Genomic DNA, 17,028 nt, shown 5'->3' with positions numbered 1-17,028 from the left:
GAATGAAGGGGGGGAAATCGGAGGGGGAGATGAACCATGAGAGATGATGGACTCTGAAAAACAAACTGAGGGTTCTAGAGTTGGAGGGGGGAGGATGGGTTAGCCTCGTGATGGGTATTAAAGATGGCACATTCTGGGGCGCCTGGGTGGCTCAGTTGGTCAAGCGACTGCCTTCGGCTCAGGTCATGATCCTGGAGTCCCGGGATCAAGTCCCACATCAGGCTCCCTGCTCAGCAGGGAGTCTGCTTCTCCCTCTGACCCTCTTCCCTCTCATGCTCTCTGTCTTTCATTCTCTCTCTCGCAAATAAAAAAAAAAAAAAAAAAAATTTATAAAGATGGCACATTCTGCATGGAGCACTGGGTGTTATAGGCAAATAATGAATCATGGAACACTACATCAAAAATTAATGATGTGGGCGCCTGGGTGGCTCAGTCATTGGGCGTCTGCCTTTGGCTCAGGTCGTGATCCCAGGGTCCTAGGATCGAGCCCGCATCTGGCTCCCTGCTCCGCGGGGAAGCCTGCTTCTCCCTCTCCTACTCCCCCTGCTTGTGTTTTCTCTCTCACTATGTCTCTCTCTGTCAAATAAATAAACAAAATCTTTAAAAAAAAAAAAAAAACAACTAATGATGTAATGTATGGTGATTAACATAACATCATAATAATAAAAAAAAAAGAATCTCTCTCTTGGGGCGCCTGGGTGGCTCAGTTGGTTGGGTGGCTGCCTTCGGCTCAGGTCATGATCCCAGGGTCCTGGGATCAAGCCCCGTGTTGGGCTCCCTGCTCAGCAGGAGCCTGTTTCTCGCTCTCCTCCCTGCTTGTGTTCTCTCTCGCTATCTCCATCACTATCTGCCTCTCTCTCAAATAAATAAATAAAATCTTAAAAAAAAAAAGATTCAATCCCTCTCCCTCTGTCCCTCCCCTTCCCCCTTTCTAAAAAAAAAAAAAAGGAAAGGGGGAAAAGGCTGTCTTTATTTGCAGATGACATGATCATACACATAAAGAATTCTAAGCAGTCTACCAAAAAAAGCTCCTATTAATGAGTATTGTGGCTTTTTTTTGTAGGTTCCTTAGAATTCCTTAGATTCCATTAATACTAGAACTAATGAGCTCTAGTGCAGGGAAATAATCAATACACAAAAATTAATAACATTTCTATGCAAAGAACAAGTAGAAAACTGAATAAGAGATATAATTCCATTTTTGATAGCATCAAGTACACAAAATACTTAGAAATAAATATAGTAAAATATGTGGGAGTGCTAAATACTGAAAATTATAAAATGTTGCTGCAAGAATTTAAAGAAGGCTAAAAAATAGAGAAAATAGAGAAACACCACATACATGGATTGAAATATTCAATATTGCTAAGATTCCATTCACTCCAAATTGATTTCTAGATTTACTATGGGTTGAATGTGTCCCCAGAAATATAAGTTGAAGTCCTAACTCCCCAGTACCTGTGAATGATCCTTACTTGGAAACAGAATCATTGCAGATGTACTCAAGTTAAAATGGAGTCATACTGGATTCGGGTAGAGTTTAATCCAATATGACCAGTATCTTTGTAAGAAGAGAAAACAGAATTAAGGAAGAAAACACCATGTGAAGAGACAAAGACACACAGACATATTATGAAGACAGCCACAGAAGATACAGACAGAGAGCAGAGTTCTGCTGCCATAAGCCAAGGAACACCTGATGTTTTCAGAAGCTAGAAGAATCTTACCCCTAGAGGCTCCATTGGGAATATGATGCTGACAACACCTTAATTTTGGACTTCCATTCTCCAAAACTGTAAGATAACAAGTTTTGGAACTTTTTTTTCAAGTTTCTGTTGTTTTATTTTTTTTTAAGATTTATTCATTTATTTTAGAGAGAGACAGAGAGAGAGTGGGGTAAGGGCAGAGGGAGAGAATCTTCAAGCAGATTCCCTGCTGAGCATAGAGTCCCACGTGGGGCTTAATCCCATGACCCATGATCACTACCTGCACCCAAACGAAGAGTTGGAGGTACCCAGGTACCCCAAGTTTCTGTTGTTTTAGGCCATTCAGTTTGTGGTGCTTTGTTACAGCCCTAGGCAACTAATACACATAGTGAATAAAGTTATTTAATTTGTTGGTGAGATAACTGCTCTTATATAATATCATATATTTTATTTTATATATATAATTTTATATATTTTTTCTTTTTAAAAAAGATTTATCTATCTATTTATTTATTTGTGGGGGGGTGGGCACGTGCACGAAAGAGAGAGGGCAGGGACAGAGGGAGAGAATCTTCAAGCAGAGTCCCCACTGATCACAGAGCCCAATGCGGGATTTAATTGAACGATCCATGAGATCATGACCTGAGCTGAAACCAAGAGTCAGTTGCTTAACCAACTGAGCCACCCAGGCGCCCCTAATTTTATATATTTTTAAACATATATATAAAATACTGTGTGGCAACATAGTTTACTAGAAAGAACAAGGGTTATTGCAATCAAAGACCTGAGTTTAGAATTCTGTCTTACCTCTTAAGCCTGTTTCTTCATTCATAAAATGAGAAGATTAATGAAATAAAATATGTAAACACCTGTACAGCAGAGTTTGATGAAATTCAATAATGTTAGTTCCTTTCTTTCCTGGGTACACTGGTACAGTTTTGTATTGTTCTCTTTAAACCTGAATATATTACTTAAACTGACAAAAATATATTGAGCACTCACTCTATACTAAAAAGATCTTTGAAACCTGTCCCCACTTTTCTTTTTTGTCTCCCTTTATTTTCATATTTCTCTACTTTGTTTTGCTCCCCTATTAAGGGAGTGATCCCAGGAGGTTCCATGGAGATCATAAAACAAATTGATCCTTGAAAAATGATGGCTACATGGGGTGCCTGGATGGCTCAGTCAGTAAAGCATCTGCCTTGGCTCAGGTCATGATCCCAGGCTCCCTGCTCAGTGGGGAGTCTGCTTTCTCCCTCTCCTTCTGCCCCTACCCCCAACTTGTGCATGCTCTCTCTCTCAAATAAATAAATAAAATATTAAAAAAAAAAACTGATGGCTACAATTTAGTTATGCAGAGAAAAGGTAAAAAGACATTCAAGGAGCTTCCTTCTACCTGCTTGATAGAGGAAGAGAAACAATCTTTAATAGTGTGGTATGTGGTATCTGTCCTCTGAGTGATAAGGAGAACTTTGTAAACTGTGACTTCATTAAGCAAGAAGAACTAATTTTTTGTGGCTTAAGACCTAAGTTTGTCCATTTTAGCTTCTTCCTTGGAAGAAAATTAACATTTCCTTTGACTGAAAGTCCAAGGTTCCCTCTAGGCACAGGCTAGGTATGCAGTAATTTCAGTCTCCCCCATTGCTTCAAGGTTCTCTTTCTTTCTTTTCTTTTTTCCTTTTTTTTTTATTATTATGTTATGTTAATCACCATACATTACATCATTAGTTTTTGATGTAGTGTTCCATGATTCATTGTTTGCGTATAACACCCAGTGCTCCATGCAGAATGTGCCCTCTTTAATACCCATCACCAGGTTAACCCATCCCCCCACTCCCCTCCCCTCTAGAACCCTCAGTTTGTTTTTCAGAGTCCATCATCTCTCATGGTTCGTCTCCCGCTCTGATTTCCCCCCCTTCATTCTTCCCCTCCTGCTATCTTCTTCTTCTTTTTTTTTTTTTAACATATATTGTATTATTTGTTTCAGAGGTACACGGTTCTCTTTCCGATTCCTAAGTAACTTTATCTAACTTTCTTGCCCTATTTCTTCCTGGCCAGGTAGCTCCTCCTTTGAATAATGTTGCCTGTTACCTTCCATGTCTGATTCTTTTTCTCCGGCAAACTAGGTCCTTCCGCTAAGGATGAATTCAAACCTTATCTACAGGAAGCCTTTTTTTATTTAATATAAAATGATATATTTGCACCTTATAATTTCAATCCTGTGTATCTAATTTAAATTCACCTTAAGGGCAAAATTTTTTCTCAATAATAATATTTGATGCTGGACTGCAAGGCTGGAGGTGGATTGTTAAAAGATTTGTAAGCTATGGTTAAGGACATTGACTGGCTTCTTCATCTCCTTTTATGACATGCTTAATTTTTATTTTTAAACAACTTCATTGACATATAATTTACATAAAGCAGACGGCATCTATTTAAAGCATACAATTTGATGACTTTTGATAGCTTTATACATCTGTGTGACCACCCCTCAAAGTTTCCTTTCATGCCTTTGTCATCCCTTCCTCTACCCCTGGCCTCAGGTGACAACGGTTCTGTTTTCTATTACTATAGATTAGTTTCCTTTTCGAGAAAGCTATATAAATGGAATCCTAACTATGTACTGTTTTATGTTGGGCTTCTTTCACTCAGCACAATGGTTTTGGGATTCATCTATGTTGTTGGGTATATGAGTAATTCATTCTATTGTTGTGTAATATTCTACTCTACAGATTTATCACATTTTGTTTATCCATTTGCCTGCTGATAGACATTTGGGTTTTTCCAGTTTGGGGCTTTTGTGAATACAGCTACTATGGATGTCTGTGTATAAATTTTTTGTTGTGGTTTATGTTTTTATTTCTCTTAGGTAAAAACCTAGGAGTGGAATGGCTGGGTCATATGGTAGGTATATATTTAACTTTATAAGAAACTGCTAAGCAGTCTTCCAAAATGGTTATACCATTTTACACTCCCACCAGCACTGCATGAGAACTGTAGTTGCTCTACATCCACACTAACACTTAGAACTGTAAGTCTTTTTAACCGATAGTCATTTTAATGGGTCTGTAGTAGTGCCCCACTGTGGTGTTAATTTGCATTTTCTTTTTTTTTTTTTAAGATTTTATTTATTTGACAGAGAGATAGAAAGTACAGGTAGGCAGAGCAGCAGGCAGAGGGAGAGGGAGAAGCAAGCTCCCCGTGGAGCAGGGAGCCTGACGCAGGGCTCAATCCCAGGACCCTGGGATCATGACCTGAGCCGAAGGCAGACGCCCAACGACTGAGCCACCCAGGCGCCCCTAATTTGCATTTTCTTAATGACTAATGATACTGAGCATCTTTTCATGTACTTATTTGCCATTCATCAGTCTTCTTTGATGAAATGTCTTTTCAAATCTTTTGCTCATTTTGGAAAATTAGATTGTCTTATTTACTTTCATTGAAATATAGTTGACACACAATGTTACATTAGTTTCAGGTGTACAACCTAATGATGGGACAACTCTATATATTATGCTATGCTCATCACAGGTATAGCTACCATCTGTCACCAAACAATGCTATTGCACTACTATTGACTATATTCCCTATGCTGTACTTTTATCCCTGTGACTTATTCATTCCATAACTGGAAGCCTGTACCTCCTAATCCTCTTTACCCATTTTCGCCATGGGTTATCTTCTTCTTATTGAGTTTCAGGAAGCTTTTATATATTCTGATACAATTTTCTGTCAGTTAAATGTACTGTGAATGTTTCTTCCAATCTGTGTCTTGCTTTTTCTTTTTTTTTTTTAAAGATTTTTTTTTTATTTATTCATTTGAGACACAGAGATATAGAGATAGAGGAGAGTGCATGAACAGGAGGAGGCAGAGGAAGAGGGAGAAGCAGACTCCCTGCCAAGTCAGGAGCCGGATGTGGGGCTCGATCCCAGGACCCTGGGATCATGACCTGAGCCGAAGGCAGTCGCTTAACCATCTGAGCCACCCAGGTGCCCCTTTTCTTTTAAAAAGTAGTGTTTTTTGAGTTTTTAACTTTGAAAGTCCAATTTATCAATATTTTTCTTTATGGTTCATTCTTTTTGTGTCCTCAAAAATCCATTCCTATCCTAAGTTGCAAATATCTTCTCTTGTGTTATCTTCCAGAAGATTCAGTTTCACCTTTTACATTTAGGTTTGTGATTCATTTCAAGTTAATTTTGTTTTTTTGTTTTTTTTTAAGATTTGATGTACTTATTTAACAGAAAGACAGTGAGAGAGCACAAGCAGGGGGAGCAGCAGAGGGAGAGGAAGACGGAGAAGCAGACCCCCCTCACTGAGCAGGGAGCCCGATGTGGGGCTCAATCCCAGGACCCTGAGATCATGACCTGAGCTGAAGGCAGACGCTTAACTGACTAAACGACCCAGGTGCCCCAAATTAATTTTGTATATGCTGTAAGGTGGCAGTTATTGTTCCTTTTTCCCCCATAAAAATATCTACTTGTGGGTGCTTGGGTACCTCAGTGGTTAAGCATCTGCCTTCGGCTCAGGTGGCTATCCCAGGGTCCTGGGATTGAGTCCAGCATGGGGCTCCCTGCTCAGTGGGAAGCCTGCTTCTCCCTCTCCCACTCCCACTGCTTGTGTTCCCTCTCTGGCTGTGTCTCTCTCTGTCAAATAAATAAATAAAATCTTTAAAAAGAAACCTAAAAAAATTTTTTAAAAATCTAATTGTTTCAGTATCTTTTGTTGAAAAGACTTTTTTTCTTTCTTTTCCCCTTTCCAACTTTGTCCGTTTTTTTATTTTTTATTTTTTTTTTTTGTAAATTGCTTTGGCTATTCTAGGTTATTTGCATTTTCATATGCATTTTATTTTTAACTTTTTATTTATTTTTGACAGAGAGAGAGTGTGTACAAGCAGGGTGAGTGGCAAGCAGAGGGAGAGGGAGAAGCAGGCTCCCTGCTTGGGATGCAGGGCTTGATCCCAGGACCCTGGGATTGTGACCCTAGCGGAAGGCAGAAGCTTAACCATCTGAGCCACCCATCGCCCCTTCAGATGCATTTTAGAATCAGCTTGTCAGTTTCAATAACAACAAAAAAGTCTGCTGGAGTTTCTATTGAATCTTGTATTAGTTTTTTCCTAGGGCTGTTGTAACAAAGTGCCACAAACTCAGTAGCACTTAAACTTAAAACAAATGAAATTTACTCTCTCACAATTCTGGAGGCTAGAAGTCCAAAATTAAGAGGGCCATGCTCTCTCTCTGAAGGCTCTAGGGAAAAGATCCTTCCTTGCCTCTTTCTTAGCTTCTAGTGGTTGCTAGCAATCCTTGTCATTCTCTAGCTTGTAGATGCATCACTCCAGTCAAGGCCTCCATTGTGTCATGCTCTTCTTTCCTTCCTTCCTTGTGTAACCATGTCCAAAGGTCCTCTCATAAGGATACAAGACAGTGGATCAGGGTCCACACTAATCCAATAACCCATAACACTTTGTATCAGCACTAAGGACTATCAAGAACCCATAGGAAAGGGCGCCTGGGTGGCTCAGTTGGTTAAGCAACTGCCTTCAGCTCAGGTCATGATCCCGGAGTCCTGGGATTGAGTCCCACATTGGGCTCCCGGCTCAGCGGGAAGCCTGCTTCTCCCTCTGACCCTCTCCCCTCTCATGCTGTTTCTTTGTCTCTCTCTCTTTCTCTCAAATAAATAAATAAATACAATCTTTAAAAAAAAAAAAAAAAAAGAACCCATAGGAAAAAATTTAAAATATGGCCCTTCCTTAATTTTTTGTTGAGAAGACAACGTTAACATATAAGAAGCTACTAGTGAAAAATGAAAAACAAAATAAATTAGTGTGGTTCAAATAGTAAGTGTAAATAAAATATAAGGAAGGAAAAGCACGCTCTGGGGCAGAAGTCCCAGACATAGATAAAATACTGGGTAAAAGGGGCGCCTGCGTGGTTCAGTCTGTTAAATGTTTGCCTTCAGTTCAGGTCATGATCCCAGGGTCCTGGGATCAAGCCCCACATAGGGCTTCCTACTCAGCGGGGAGCCTGCTTCTCCCTCTCCCCCTGCTTGTGTTCTCTCTCTCCCTCTGTCAAATAAATAAAATCTATTAAAAAAAAAAAAAAGCTGGGTAAAAGAATGATAGAATATATGCACAGAAAAGAGGTAAGAGACTAAGAGTCAAACAACAGGAATTAACATGACACAGAGAGGCAGGTGGGGAGACAAAGTAAACAAAATAACATGTCTGGATCACAGTTTGAGTCAGGAGATAGTGGGAGCCAAAGGTAGTTGAAGCCACTCCATGGAAGACCTTAAAGGTTAGAATTAAGCAGTGACATAGCCACTCTGAAAGTAAGGTTTGAGGAAGATCAATTTGCTTAAGGGGGAGGAACTGACTGAAAGAGAGACCTGGGCAAGGCGGCTAGTTAGGAAGCTACTGCTGTTTCCTTTCCAATCAATTCTCTATTCTGCAACCAGAATGATGTTTTTTAACTCAATCTGATCAAGGAACTCCTCTGTATGTTGAATCACTGACTATCAGATGCTAGGAATCAAAGATGACACCAAAATTTCTAACCTCAGTCTTAATAATGGTTGCATGGCCAAGAAAATATGAAAGCGATATAGTTTGGAGAAGAGGTATGAATTTTGTATGGTTTATGAATAAACTTGACCAGATTATGACTGAAGAGGCAGAGCAAAGGCAGGAATTATCATGTGCAGCATATTAGAAGAACTGTAGAAGGTTGATCCTCAAATCACAGAGGAACCGGCAGGCTCCAGAGAGTTAGCTAAGAAAAGTATGGGAGGAGTCAACTAAGCCTCACTAAAAATGGACCAGGAAATGGGGGAAGAAAAAAAGTCAACCAACCAGGGGCAAAGGGTGAGGCAGGTAGACTGGAGGTGGAACCGGATCTAGGTAGGAACTCTCTACATCCTGGAAAGAAGGCAGGATGTAGCCGTGGAATAATAGCTAATATAACACTTACTGAGTCTTTCTTTCTTTCTTTCTTAATATATGGTGGGCATTATTCTGAGCATGTTAATAAATTTATTCATTTAAACTTTACAAGAATGAGAGGTAACTATTATTGTCCTCATTTTACAGATGAGGAAAGTGAGGCACAGAGAAGTTAAGTCATTTGCCCAAGGTTACACACATACTAAATGGCAGCAACAGGATTTGAGTCCACAGTAATAAATATCCACTACGTGCCAAGGTTTTATACATACACACACACACACACACACACACACACTGAGTGTATTTTTTGCGGGGAAAAAAAAGGTAATATGCTTCCCATCCTCCTTTCTGGCACATAATCTTTTCCTTATTTAACTGATGTTACATACTGCCTCAGGGAAGACTGTGGTTGTTAAAGGCAAAAGAGATTATTTATTGTTCAGCTCCAAACCTCAAAATTGACTTTTTTTCTTTTTTTTTTGCATTTATAGTAACACAACAATTTGGGGGAGGACTATTTCTACATTCTAACAGCTCCTTTTAATTATCAAGAACTTGACTTGGCTCATGTGGACCACACAGCTTTAATATAAGATACACATACGAAGAATTCAAGGTCAGATAAAAGAAATGCCCTACACACAGGAAACAGAAGGAAAGTCCTTTCTGACAGAAAGAGGAAAGGCAGGCATTGTTGTGTATCATAGATTCATCCTTCTTATGAGCTGAACTGTGTTCCCACAAAAATCCATATATTGAAGTCTCAAACCCCAGTACCTCGGAAAGTAACCTATTTGGAAATAAGGTTTTTAAAGAGGTGACTAAGTTAAAATGAGGCCATTAGGGTGGGGTGCTAATCCATTATGACTGGTGTCCTTATAAGAGGAAGAGATGCTAAGGATTTGTGTGCAAAGCAGACAGGGGGGTAGGGAGGGAGGACAACTATGTGATAACAAAGTAGCAAGAGGGCAGCCATCTGCAAGCCAAGGAGAGAGGCTCCAGAAGAAACCAATCTGATGCACTTCAACCTTGGATTTCCAGACTCCAGAACTGTGAGAACATAAATTTCTGTTGTTTTCAGCCATCCAGTCTGTAGTATTTTGTATGGGAGTCCTAGCAAACTAATATAACCCTCTGGGGGAACTCCTTTAGGAGGATGGCAAAAAATAAGATAAATATGGGGAAAATCCCACAGAAGTAGGGCTTGCTTCTTACTTCCCCGGAACAGCTTAAGCTCCCTTAAGTTATTTCTGTGTTCTAACAGCCCAGGTAACAGAGGTAACAGATTGAAAATGGCAGGACAGTATAATAAATTGGAAGAAGTCCAATATCACCTTTCTGATTCCTTCGGAGTTGGGATTCCTAGACTCCCAAAGCTAGCCTGACAGTAGCACACCTAGCACCTAGATCTTAGTCTCTAATACCATTTTCAAATAAAAGGAACCAGGTCTTCTTGGAGAAATTGCTGATTCTAGGACTGGGGCAGGAAATATACAAGATAAGCCTAGAGCATCTTGTAATGCCAGAGAGTAAGGAAGGGGCATGTCACAGCGATGGGTATTATGTCAAAGGGATGCAGGCGGCAACTCAAAGAGCTCCCAATGGTCAAAGTTGGAACAATTTGAGCAAAAAAATAAAGTGACATTGGATTATAACCTGAAGTATAAAATAAGTATCTATGAATCCATACTAATGTAAATGACTAATAAATTAATGAAGGAAAAGAGACAAAGGTCCATGCAGAAGAATTTAAAATAATTTATAGAGATACTCTGACCTTAAGGAGATAAGAGTATAACTCCCATTCATTAAGTGTGGGCTGCATATAGTAACTTCCTTCCAAAGAGTACAGCGTGAAAAAAAAAAGGAAAAAAAGAGAAACTTTATGGTAGAGAAACAGGACAAACACTACCTCAAGCCAGGTGATCAAGGTTAACATCAACAGTGGGAAGTCATTTTGAGAGATGTACCACTAATATGATGTGATAAGAATGACATTTTACCTCTGTGGTCTTCTTCCCAAAAACCATAAAAACCATAATCTCAATCTAATCCAGAGAAGAGCATCAGACAAATCCCAATTGAAGGATATCTGACCAGTTATCCTCAAAACTGTCAAGGTCATCAAAAACAAAGCCTGAAAAACTGTCACAACCAAAAGGACCCTACGGAGACATAAGGCTAAATGTAATGTGGTACTCTGGATGGAATCCTGGAACAGAAAAAGGACATTAGGGAAAAAAATGAGGAATAAAGTATGGACTTTAGTTAAAATGGACTTTAGTTAATAATAATGTATCAACAGGGGTTCATTAATTATGACAAATGTAGCATACTAATGTAAGATGTTAGTAATAGGAGAAACTAGGTGTGGGGTATATGGAAACTGTACTATCTTTGCAGTAACTCCATATATCTAAAATTGTTGTAAAATAAAAGTTTATTTAATTTTTTAAATATTTATTTATTTATTCCAGAGAGAGAGAGACAGCATGATGAGCAGGGAGAGGGGCAAAGGGAGAGGGGAAGCGGAGTCCCCACTGAGCATGGAGCCTGAGAATGGACTCCATCCCTTGACCCTGAGAGACCCAGAGATCATGACCCCAGCCGAAACCAAGAGTAGGCTGCTCAACCGACTGAACCACCCAGGCGCCCCTAAAAGTTTATTTAAAAAAAGAAAAGAAAAAGCAGCCTGAGCAAGGACTGCCTTGCCAACACCCCCTACACACACATCCTAACTAAAGCAGCTCAGCAGGGTGAAGGCATTTTTGGTGTGAAACATCTATTGGAGGGAGGTGGGTATACAGGGGGTGATGCCGCCATAGGATCATGGTCTCCAAAAGACTGTAAAAGAAGTACCTAGTCAGGCATCCAAACACCACTGTTGTTACTTAAGATAAAGATTCTTTGGGGCGCCTGGGTGGCTCAGATGGTTAAGCGTCTGCCTTCGGCTCAGGTCATGATCCCAGGGTCCTGGGATCGAGCCCCACATCAGGCTCCTGGCTCAGCGGGGAGTCTGCTTCTCCCTCTTCCTCTGCTTCTCCCACTGCTCATGCTCTCTCTATATATATATCTCTGTGTTTCAAATGAATAAATAAAATCTTTAAAAAAAAAGACTCTTGAAGACCCCCAAAATCACATGCAGATCTGAGGTCACTGCCCACAATGCCTTGGGAATATACAAAATTTAACCTACACCTCAGACTACCATGACAATGAGAATGTTAACAGGACATCTTAAGATGGAGTTAAGGAAATCTTAATTTGACTGACTTAAACAATAAGGAAAAATGTTTATCTCACCTAACAAATGCCAATATTCTATTACACTATTCTACTCTATAATCTTCAGTGCCTCAGCCATTCTTTAGGTGACTCTCCTGGCACTTTTGTAGTCTCCATTTCAGGTATCACATGCAGAAGGAACAACATCTGACAGAAGAAGAGACCATCTCTTCAAGTGAGACTCTGTTTTTTTGTTTTTTGGGGATTTTTTTTAAAGGTTTTATTTATTTATTTATTTGAGAGAGAGAGAGAGCACAAGTGGGGTGAGGGGCAGAGGGAGAAGCAGGCTCCCCGCTGAGCAAGGACCCCAGGATCATGACCTGACCTGAAGGCAGGCGCTCAACCGACTGAGCCACCCAGGCGCCCAAGTGAGACTCTTGAAGAGCACTTGTCAGGTGTTTTGCAGAATGTCATTCAGTACGAATTTGTCTTTCTCAAGATTAGACTGGGGATTTTTAGATTTGGGGTAAGAATACTATAGAGATCCAAGTGCCATTCTTTTAAGGAGCAAGGAAAACTTCCCCTCACAACTCACCAGCCACATCATAAGCCCCCTCCTAAATTAATCACTAGGAAGAAAAATGAGATTATCATACTCAATTTAGACCAATCAGGACTTAGCCCTGAGTCACAAAGGGAAGAATACATATCAGACAAAATAGGGCTGGTCTGCAAAAGTGAAGGGGGTATGAATGGACACTGAGCAGGCCACCACCAGTGTCTATAGGTAAAAACCCTAAAAGGCAGGGCCTCTACCCAAGAGACTACATTAAATGAACAAGTCTGTTTTAAAATGAACGAGACACTTTTCATTGTCTAATTTACTTCTCCTTCCTCCAACACTATCACCACCCAGAGGGATTTTTAGATCAGTTATAGAAAATAATAAAGCTTTAGGCTTTGTTTATTCTACAATCTGATTTGTAATGTGTCTAGTTTGATACTTCCATATATGTGATCTCAGATCTGTACAATACCTAGGTAGGTACTATGATCCCCTAGGTAGGTACAGATGAGGAAATGAACCCAAAGTAGTTAAATAACTTGCCCAACATCATAGAAACTGAGTTAGAATTCTAAGCTGTATCTGCAGTCCTCGAAGCTTGAAATGTTTTTTAAGCTGCCATATACTTCCCCAGATATCAAGAGAGTAGCAGCAATAAAGGAAACACCTCTAAGAGAGAACTTTCATCTATAGTTCATGTGGACCAAAACTACCCTTTCTATTAGGAGCTCAAAGCCCCCTCCTTTACCCCAAGAACAAACATGCACAAGCACTGCAACAAAGATGCTATAGCTAACACAATATGAAACTGACATACAAGTGAGAGATTTAGATCTGCGAGCCAGTTGCATAAATTATCCAAACAAAAGTAGTTAAGATACCTACAGCAACATTTCCCAAACTAGTGTGCTTTGCTGGATTCTTCTGTACCATGATAACAAGTAGGCCATGAAAATAGTAATCTGTGATCAAATTAACTGAGAGACTAGGTTAAACAAAATTAAAAAGGCTTATTTACCAACAGAGCCTTTATATGCTAGCAGGCATCATGAACTCCAAGAAGAGCACATTCTACTTATAATATTTAACATTTACTTCCAAAAAAGAAGGTTTTCCTTTTTAATCCTGACCACTTATAAACAATTCCTAGGAAAGTATTGTTTAACACCATTTTGAGAAACACTATTCTACAAGGGAAGCAAAGGCCCAAGAATAGAGTCCATTATTAGGGGGCTGGAGGCAAACAAACAAATCCAATAAAGAAGATAGTGAAGAAGGTAGGAAGCAAATCTGGAGAGTTCAAGAAAGGAGATGGTTTCTAAAAAGAGACAATCAACAGAACGAAACTACTGAGAGATTAAATAGATTGATAATAAAAAAAATTTTTGGATTGGAGTAGGAACACTGTCACTTGGGAACTTTAAGAGAATAGCTTCAGAAAGGGGAGGAAAGAAGGATGGCAAGCATAATAAAAAAAAGACTAGGACGGAAATGATAAAAGAAGTAGATGAAGCATTTCTAGACCACCAATAATTGTAGTTTATAGCAGTGAAAGTGAAAAAAAGAAATTGGTGGGGCGCCTGGGTGGCTCAGTCCGTTAAGCGTCTGCCTTCCGCTAGGTTGTGATCCCGGGGTCCTGGGATGGAGCCCCACATAGGGCTGGCTCCCTATTGCGGGGAGCCTGCTCCTCCCCCTCTGTCTGCTGCTCCCCCTGCTTGTGCTCTCTCTCTCTGTCAAATAAATGTATAAAATCTTAAAAAGTAATAAAAAAAGACATCCTTAAGTGAAAATGACTTTAAAAAAAAAGAAATTGGTTGGTTAGGAAAAGGCAGTAAATAGAGGAATTTTGAAAAAAAAATTTAGAATGGGGGATATCCCTACCTGGTTGAAGGTAAAAGTGAAAACATACTAAAAGAAACATAATTACAGACCAGTAGATGGAAGAAATGGAACCCAGAATATAAATGACTAGAAAAAAGTTATCTTTCCTCTTAGATTGGAGAGAATTTGAATAGCAATGCCTAGCCAAGTCTGAAGACCTTATTTTAATACTCCAAAATTTCACAGATTTCTGCCTACTCCACCCAAGAGAATTTTTCAGTCTTCAGAGTTCAGTGTAGAGCATATGTATAAATTTCCTGATGTGTTGCTCCTCTCAGAGGATGTCTATGTTATGTGCAAAAGGAGAGGGTTATAGAGCAGTAATTACCTGAGGGCCCCAATCTGCATGAAATTAGTCAGGTGGAGGAAGATGACAATAAGGAAGCTGGAGCTCATGGAGATTTTAATTTATAATGACTTAGTACAAATGATTTTGATATACAAAATAAAAACTTACAATTACAATAGGAACACACAAAAAATGTGAAGATTACCATAAAGGGTCAAGAAAAAAGGCATCTACTTAGCCCACCCAGAAATTTTCACAACTCTGCTATACCAACAGAAATTGCATAAGTCATAAATTAATAATGTAACTCCAATATGCTGGTGAGTGAGAAAAAAAGACTATTCAGTAGCAGGTCTAGTTACAGTCCAGCTTCAAACTTTTTAAATTTAAACTTTGTATGACTTTCCATTTACATAAAACACCAATCCTAAGAACTACTTAAGCATGAGAATTTTCATTTTTATTTCTCTCAAGAACAAGGACACTGACATGAGATTCTGTTGCTTAGAACATAATTAGAGATTCTATCTTTTTGGCTAATGTCATTAACAATTCAAATTGAGTACATAATTTTCTATTAACTATGTCCAGGTCACAAGTGTGGCTCATATATGACTCCAGAGCCCATTTACCGTAACACCTTGATCACAGAAAAGGTAGTAACATCTGATTCAACTACTTAACATATCAACCTACAGAGTTTAAGAAAAGTCATACTACTTAAAAAATATATAAACACAAGAGTTAAGAGGGGGCCCCATTCCTTAATTAAAGAAATTAATATTGATCAGTATGCACGGAATACGGATAAGGCAACAATACCAAGACCAAATCTGGCAGTCTCCAGATTTGTGTATCTGTAAACCTAAGACTGCCACATAGGCCAGATGACTACTACTGCCAGCTCAGCAGCTGAGCTTGGAGAAAAGGCGGCATCCACACAGAGGCCACTCTAGAGAACCAGAACTTAAGGCCAGTTTCGTCTGGTGGAGACTGGAGAACGTGGCAGTAATAAACCGGGAAAAGTCTAAACAGGGTTGTTGGCGGTTAAGGGGAGCCTCCAGGGCTGCAATCCTGGAAGACATAGAGCAGACGCGGCGGGCCAACCCCGCGACGCCGGGGTTGAAAGAAACTATGGGGGTTGAGAGGAGAGGGCTTGTCCTTACCTTGTCATCCTCGCATCTCTTCCCCAGGCCCTCCTTGGCCTGCAGCCGGCTGCTGAGACGACCGTAGTCGGCCTCCTTCTGGTCGATCTGTTTCTTGTGCGAGTCCACCAACAGCAGGAGGTCCGAATTGCGCTTCTCCAGGCGCCCGCGGGCCACCTCGGTGCGCTGGACCTGGCCCTGCAGCTCCGCCACCTCCTCCTGAAGCAGGACGTGGCGGGAGGAGATACTCCAGTAGTTGAAGGCGAGGACCGCGATCACCACCAGCAGCACCACCAACACGAAGGAGGGCAGGCGGCCGGCCCGCCGGTTAGCTCCAAAACCCACCATGGGGTCGAACTAGGCTGTGCCCTGGGGCCTCGTCGCCGACACCTGCGGGCAGAAGCTCAGGCCTCAGAAGCTGAGTTGCTTGGGGAACGCGGCCCCAGGGCCGGCCGAAGGAGAAGGCGGGCCAATCTGCCTGCCGGCGAGCCGGAGAAGGGGGCGGGGCCGCAAGCCGCAGGCCCCTCCCCGCCCCCCCTCCTCAAATCTGGCCAGAGCGCGTTCCCAAGGCTTTGAAAACGACCCTGCACCAGCCGGGTGGAACCAGGAGAACCCAGCTGCCCGCACCCGGGGCCCAACACCTCAGGCTTGGGGGGCGGGGAAAGGTGCCGGAAGGGGGCGGATTTAACTCTGGCCCCGCCCATTAGCTGGGTCCGGGTCGCTTAGGGGGCCATTGCCTAGTTTCCGCCGACGCCCCCTCTTCTCGCGAGAAATGGAGTTTCTCTCGCCCTTTGCATTCTTATCTCGCGAGTGTTACCGCTATTGGGCAGAGTGTTGTGTTAATTTTGGCGCTTTGTGTTAGCTCTTGTATCTGCGTTCCAGTTCCTTCGGTTTTTACCCTCTCGGTTTCCTTGACCCAGGGTTTAGGGAGCGCCAGCCCTACCCTGGTCCTCGTGAGAGTTTTTGTCTTTGAGGACCTCTGTGGCTGTGACCGCTTTGTAGGGAAAACAGTAGGTGAGCATCCGGCAGAAAGGGCGACTACGAAGGTTTTGTACTTGATTCAGTAAAAGGAGATTTTCTTGTTCATGCTAATGATGTGGAGAATAAACAAAAAAGACCATAAAATAGCGGTGCCCGAAACATTACAGAGAAAAATGAAGAGAAACTAAGCTTTATGACTGAAGGGGGTGGTGCCAGCCTGGTTTCCAAGGTTACTGCTTTCACGAAAGAGAAGAACTTCAGAATGTATGAGTTCTGTTCTTAAACTCGCTGCTGC

General features: G+C 41.0%; 1 protein-coding gene across 3 annotated transcripts in view; it reads right to left on the bottom strand.

Annotated features, from left to right (window-relative positions):
- The window catches only part of GOLM2 (golgi membrane protein 2), a 99,495-nt gene extending 83,081 nt beyond the window's left edge, over nucleotides 1-16,414 (bottom strand). The window contains exon 1 of one of the 3 annotated variants that reach the window (XM_006727454.3): nucleotides 15,774-16,414. In XM_006727454.3, coding sequence (XP_006727517.1) covers nucleotides 15,774-16,100 — 327 coding nt within the window. In that variant the 5' untranslated portion in view covers nucleotides 16,101-16,414. The remainder of the gene's footprint in view (nucleotides 1-15,773) is intronic. The other 2 variants (XM_081831021.1, XM_006727455.3) reach the window with 2 other exon arrangements.
- Nucleotides 16,415-17,028: the final 614 nt, after the last annotated feature.

Source organism: Leptonychotes weddellii, chromosome 9 (genome assembly GCF_054177405.1).
Source record: "Leptonychotes weddellii isolate Sample4059 chromosome 9, ASM5417740v2, whole genome shotgun sequence".
NCBI classification, from domain to species: Eukaryota; Metazoa; Chordata; class Mammalia; order Carnivora; family Phocidae; genus Leptonychotes; species Leptonychotes weddellii.
The sequence above is the reverse complement of the archived record's forward strand: the minus strand, read 5'-3'. Positions and strand labels throughout refer to the sequence as shown.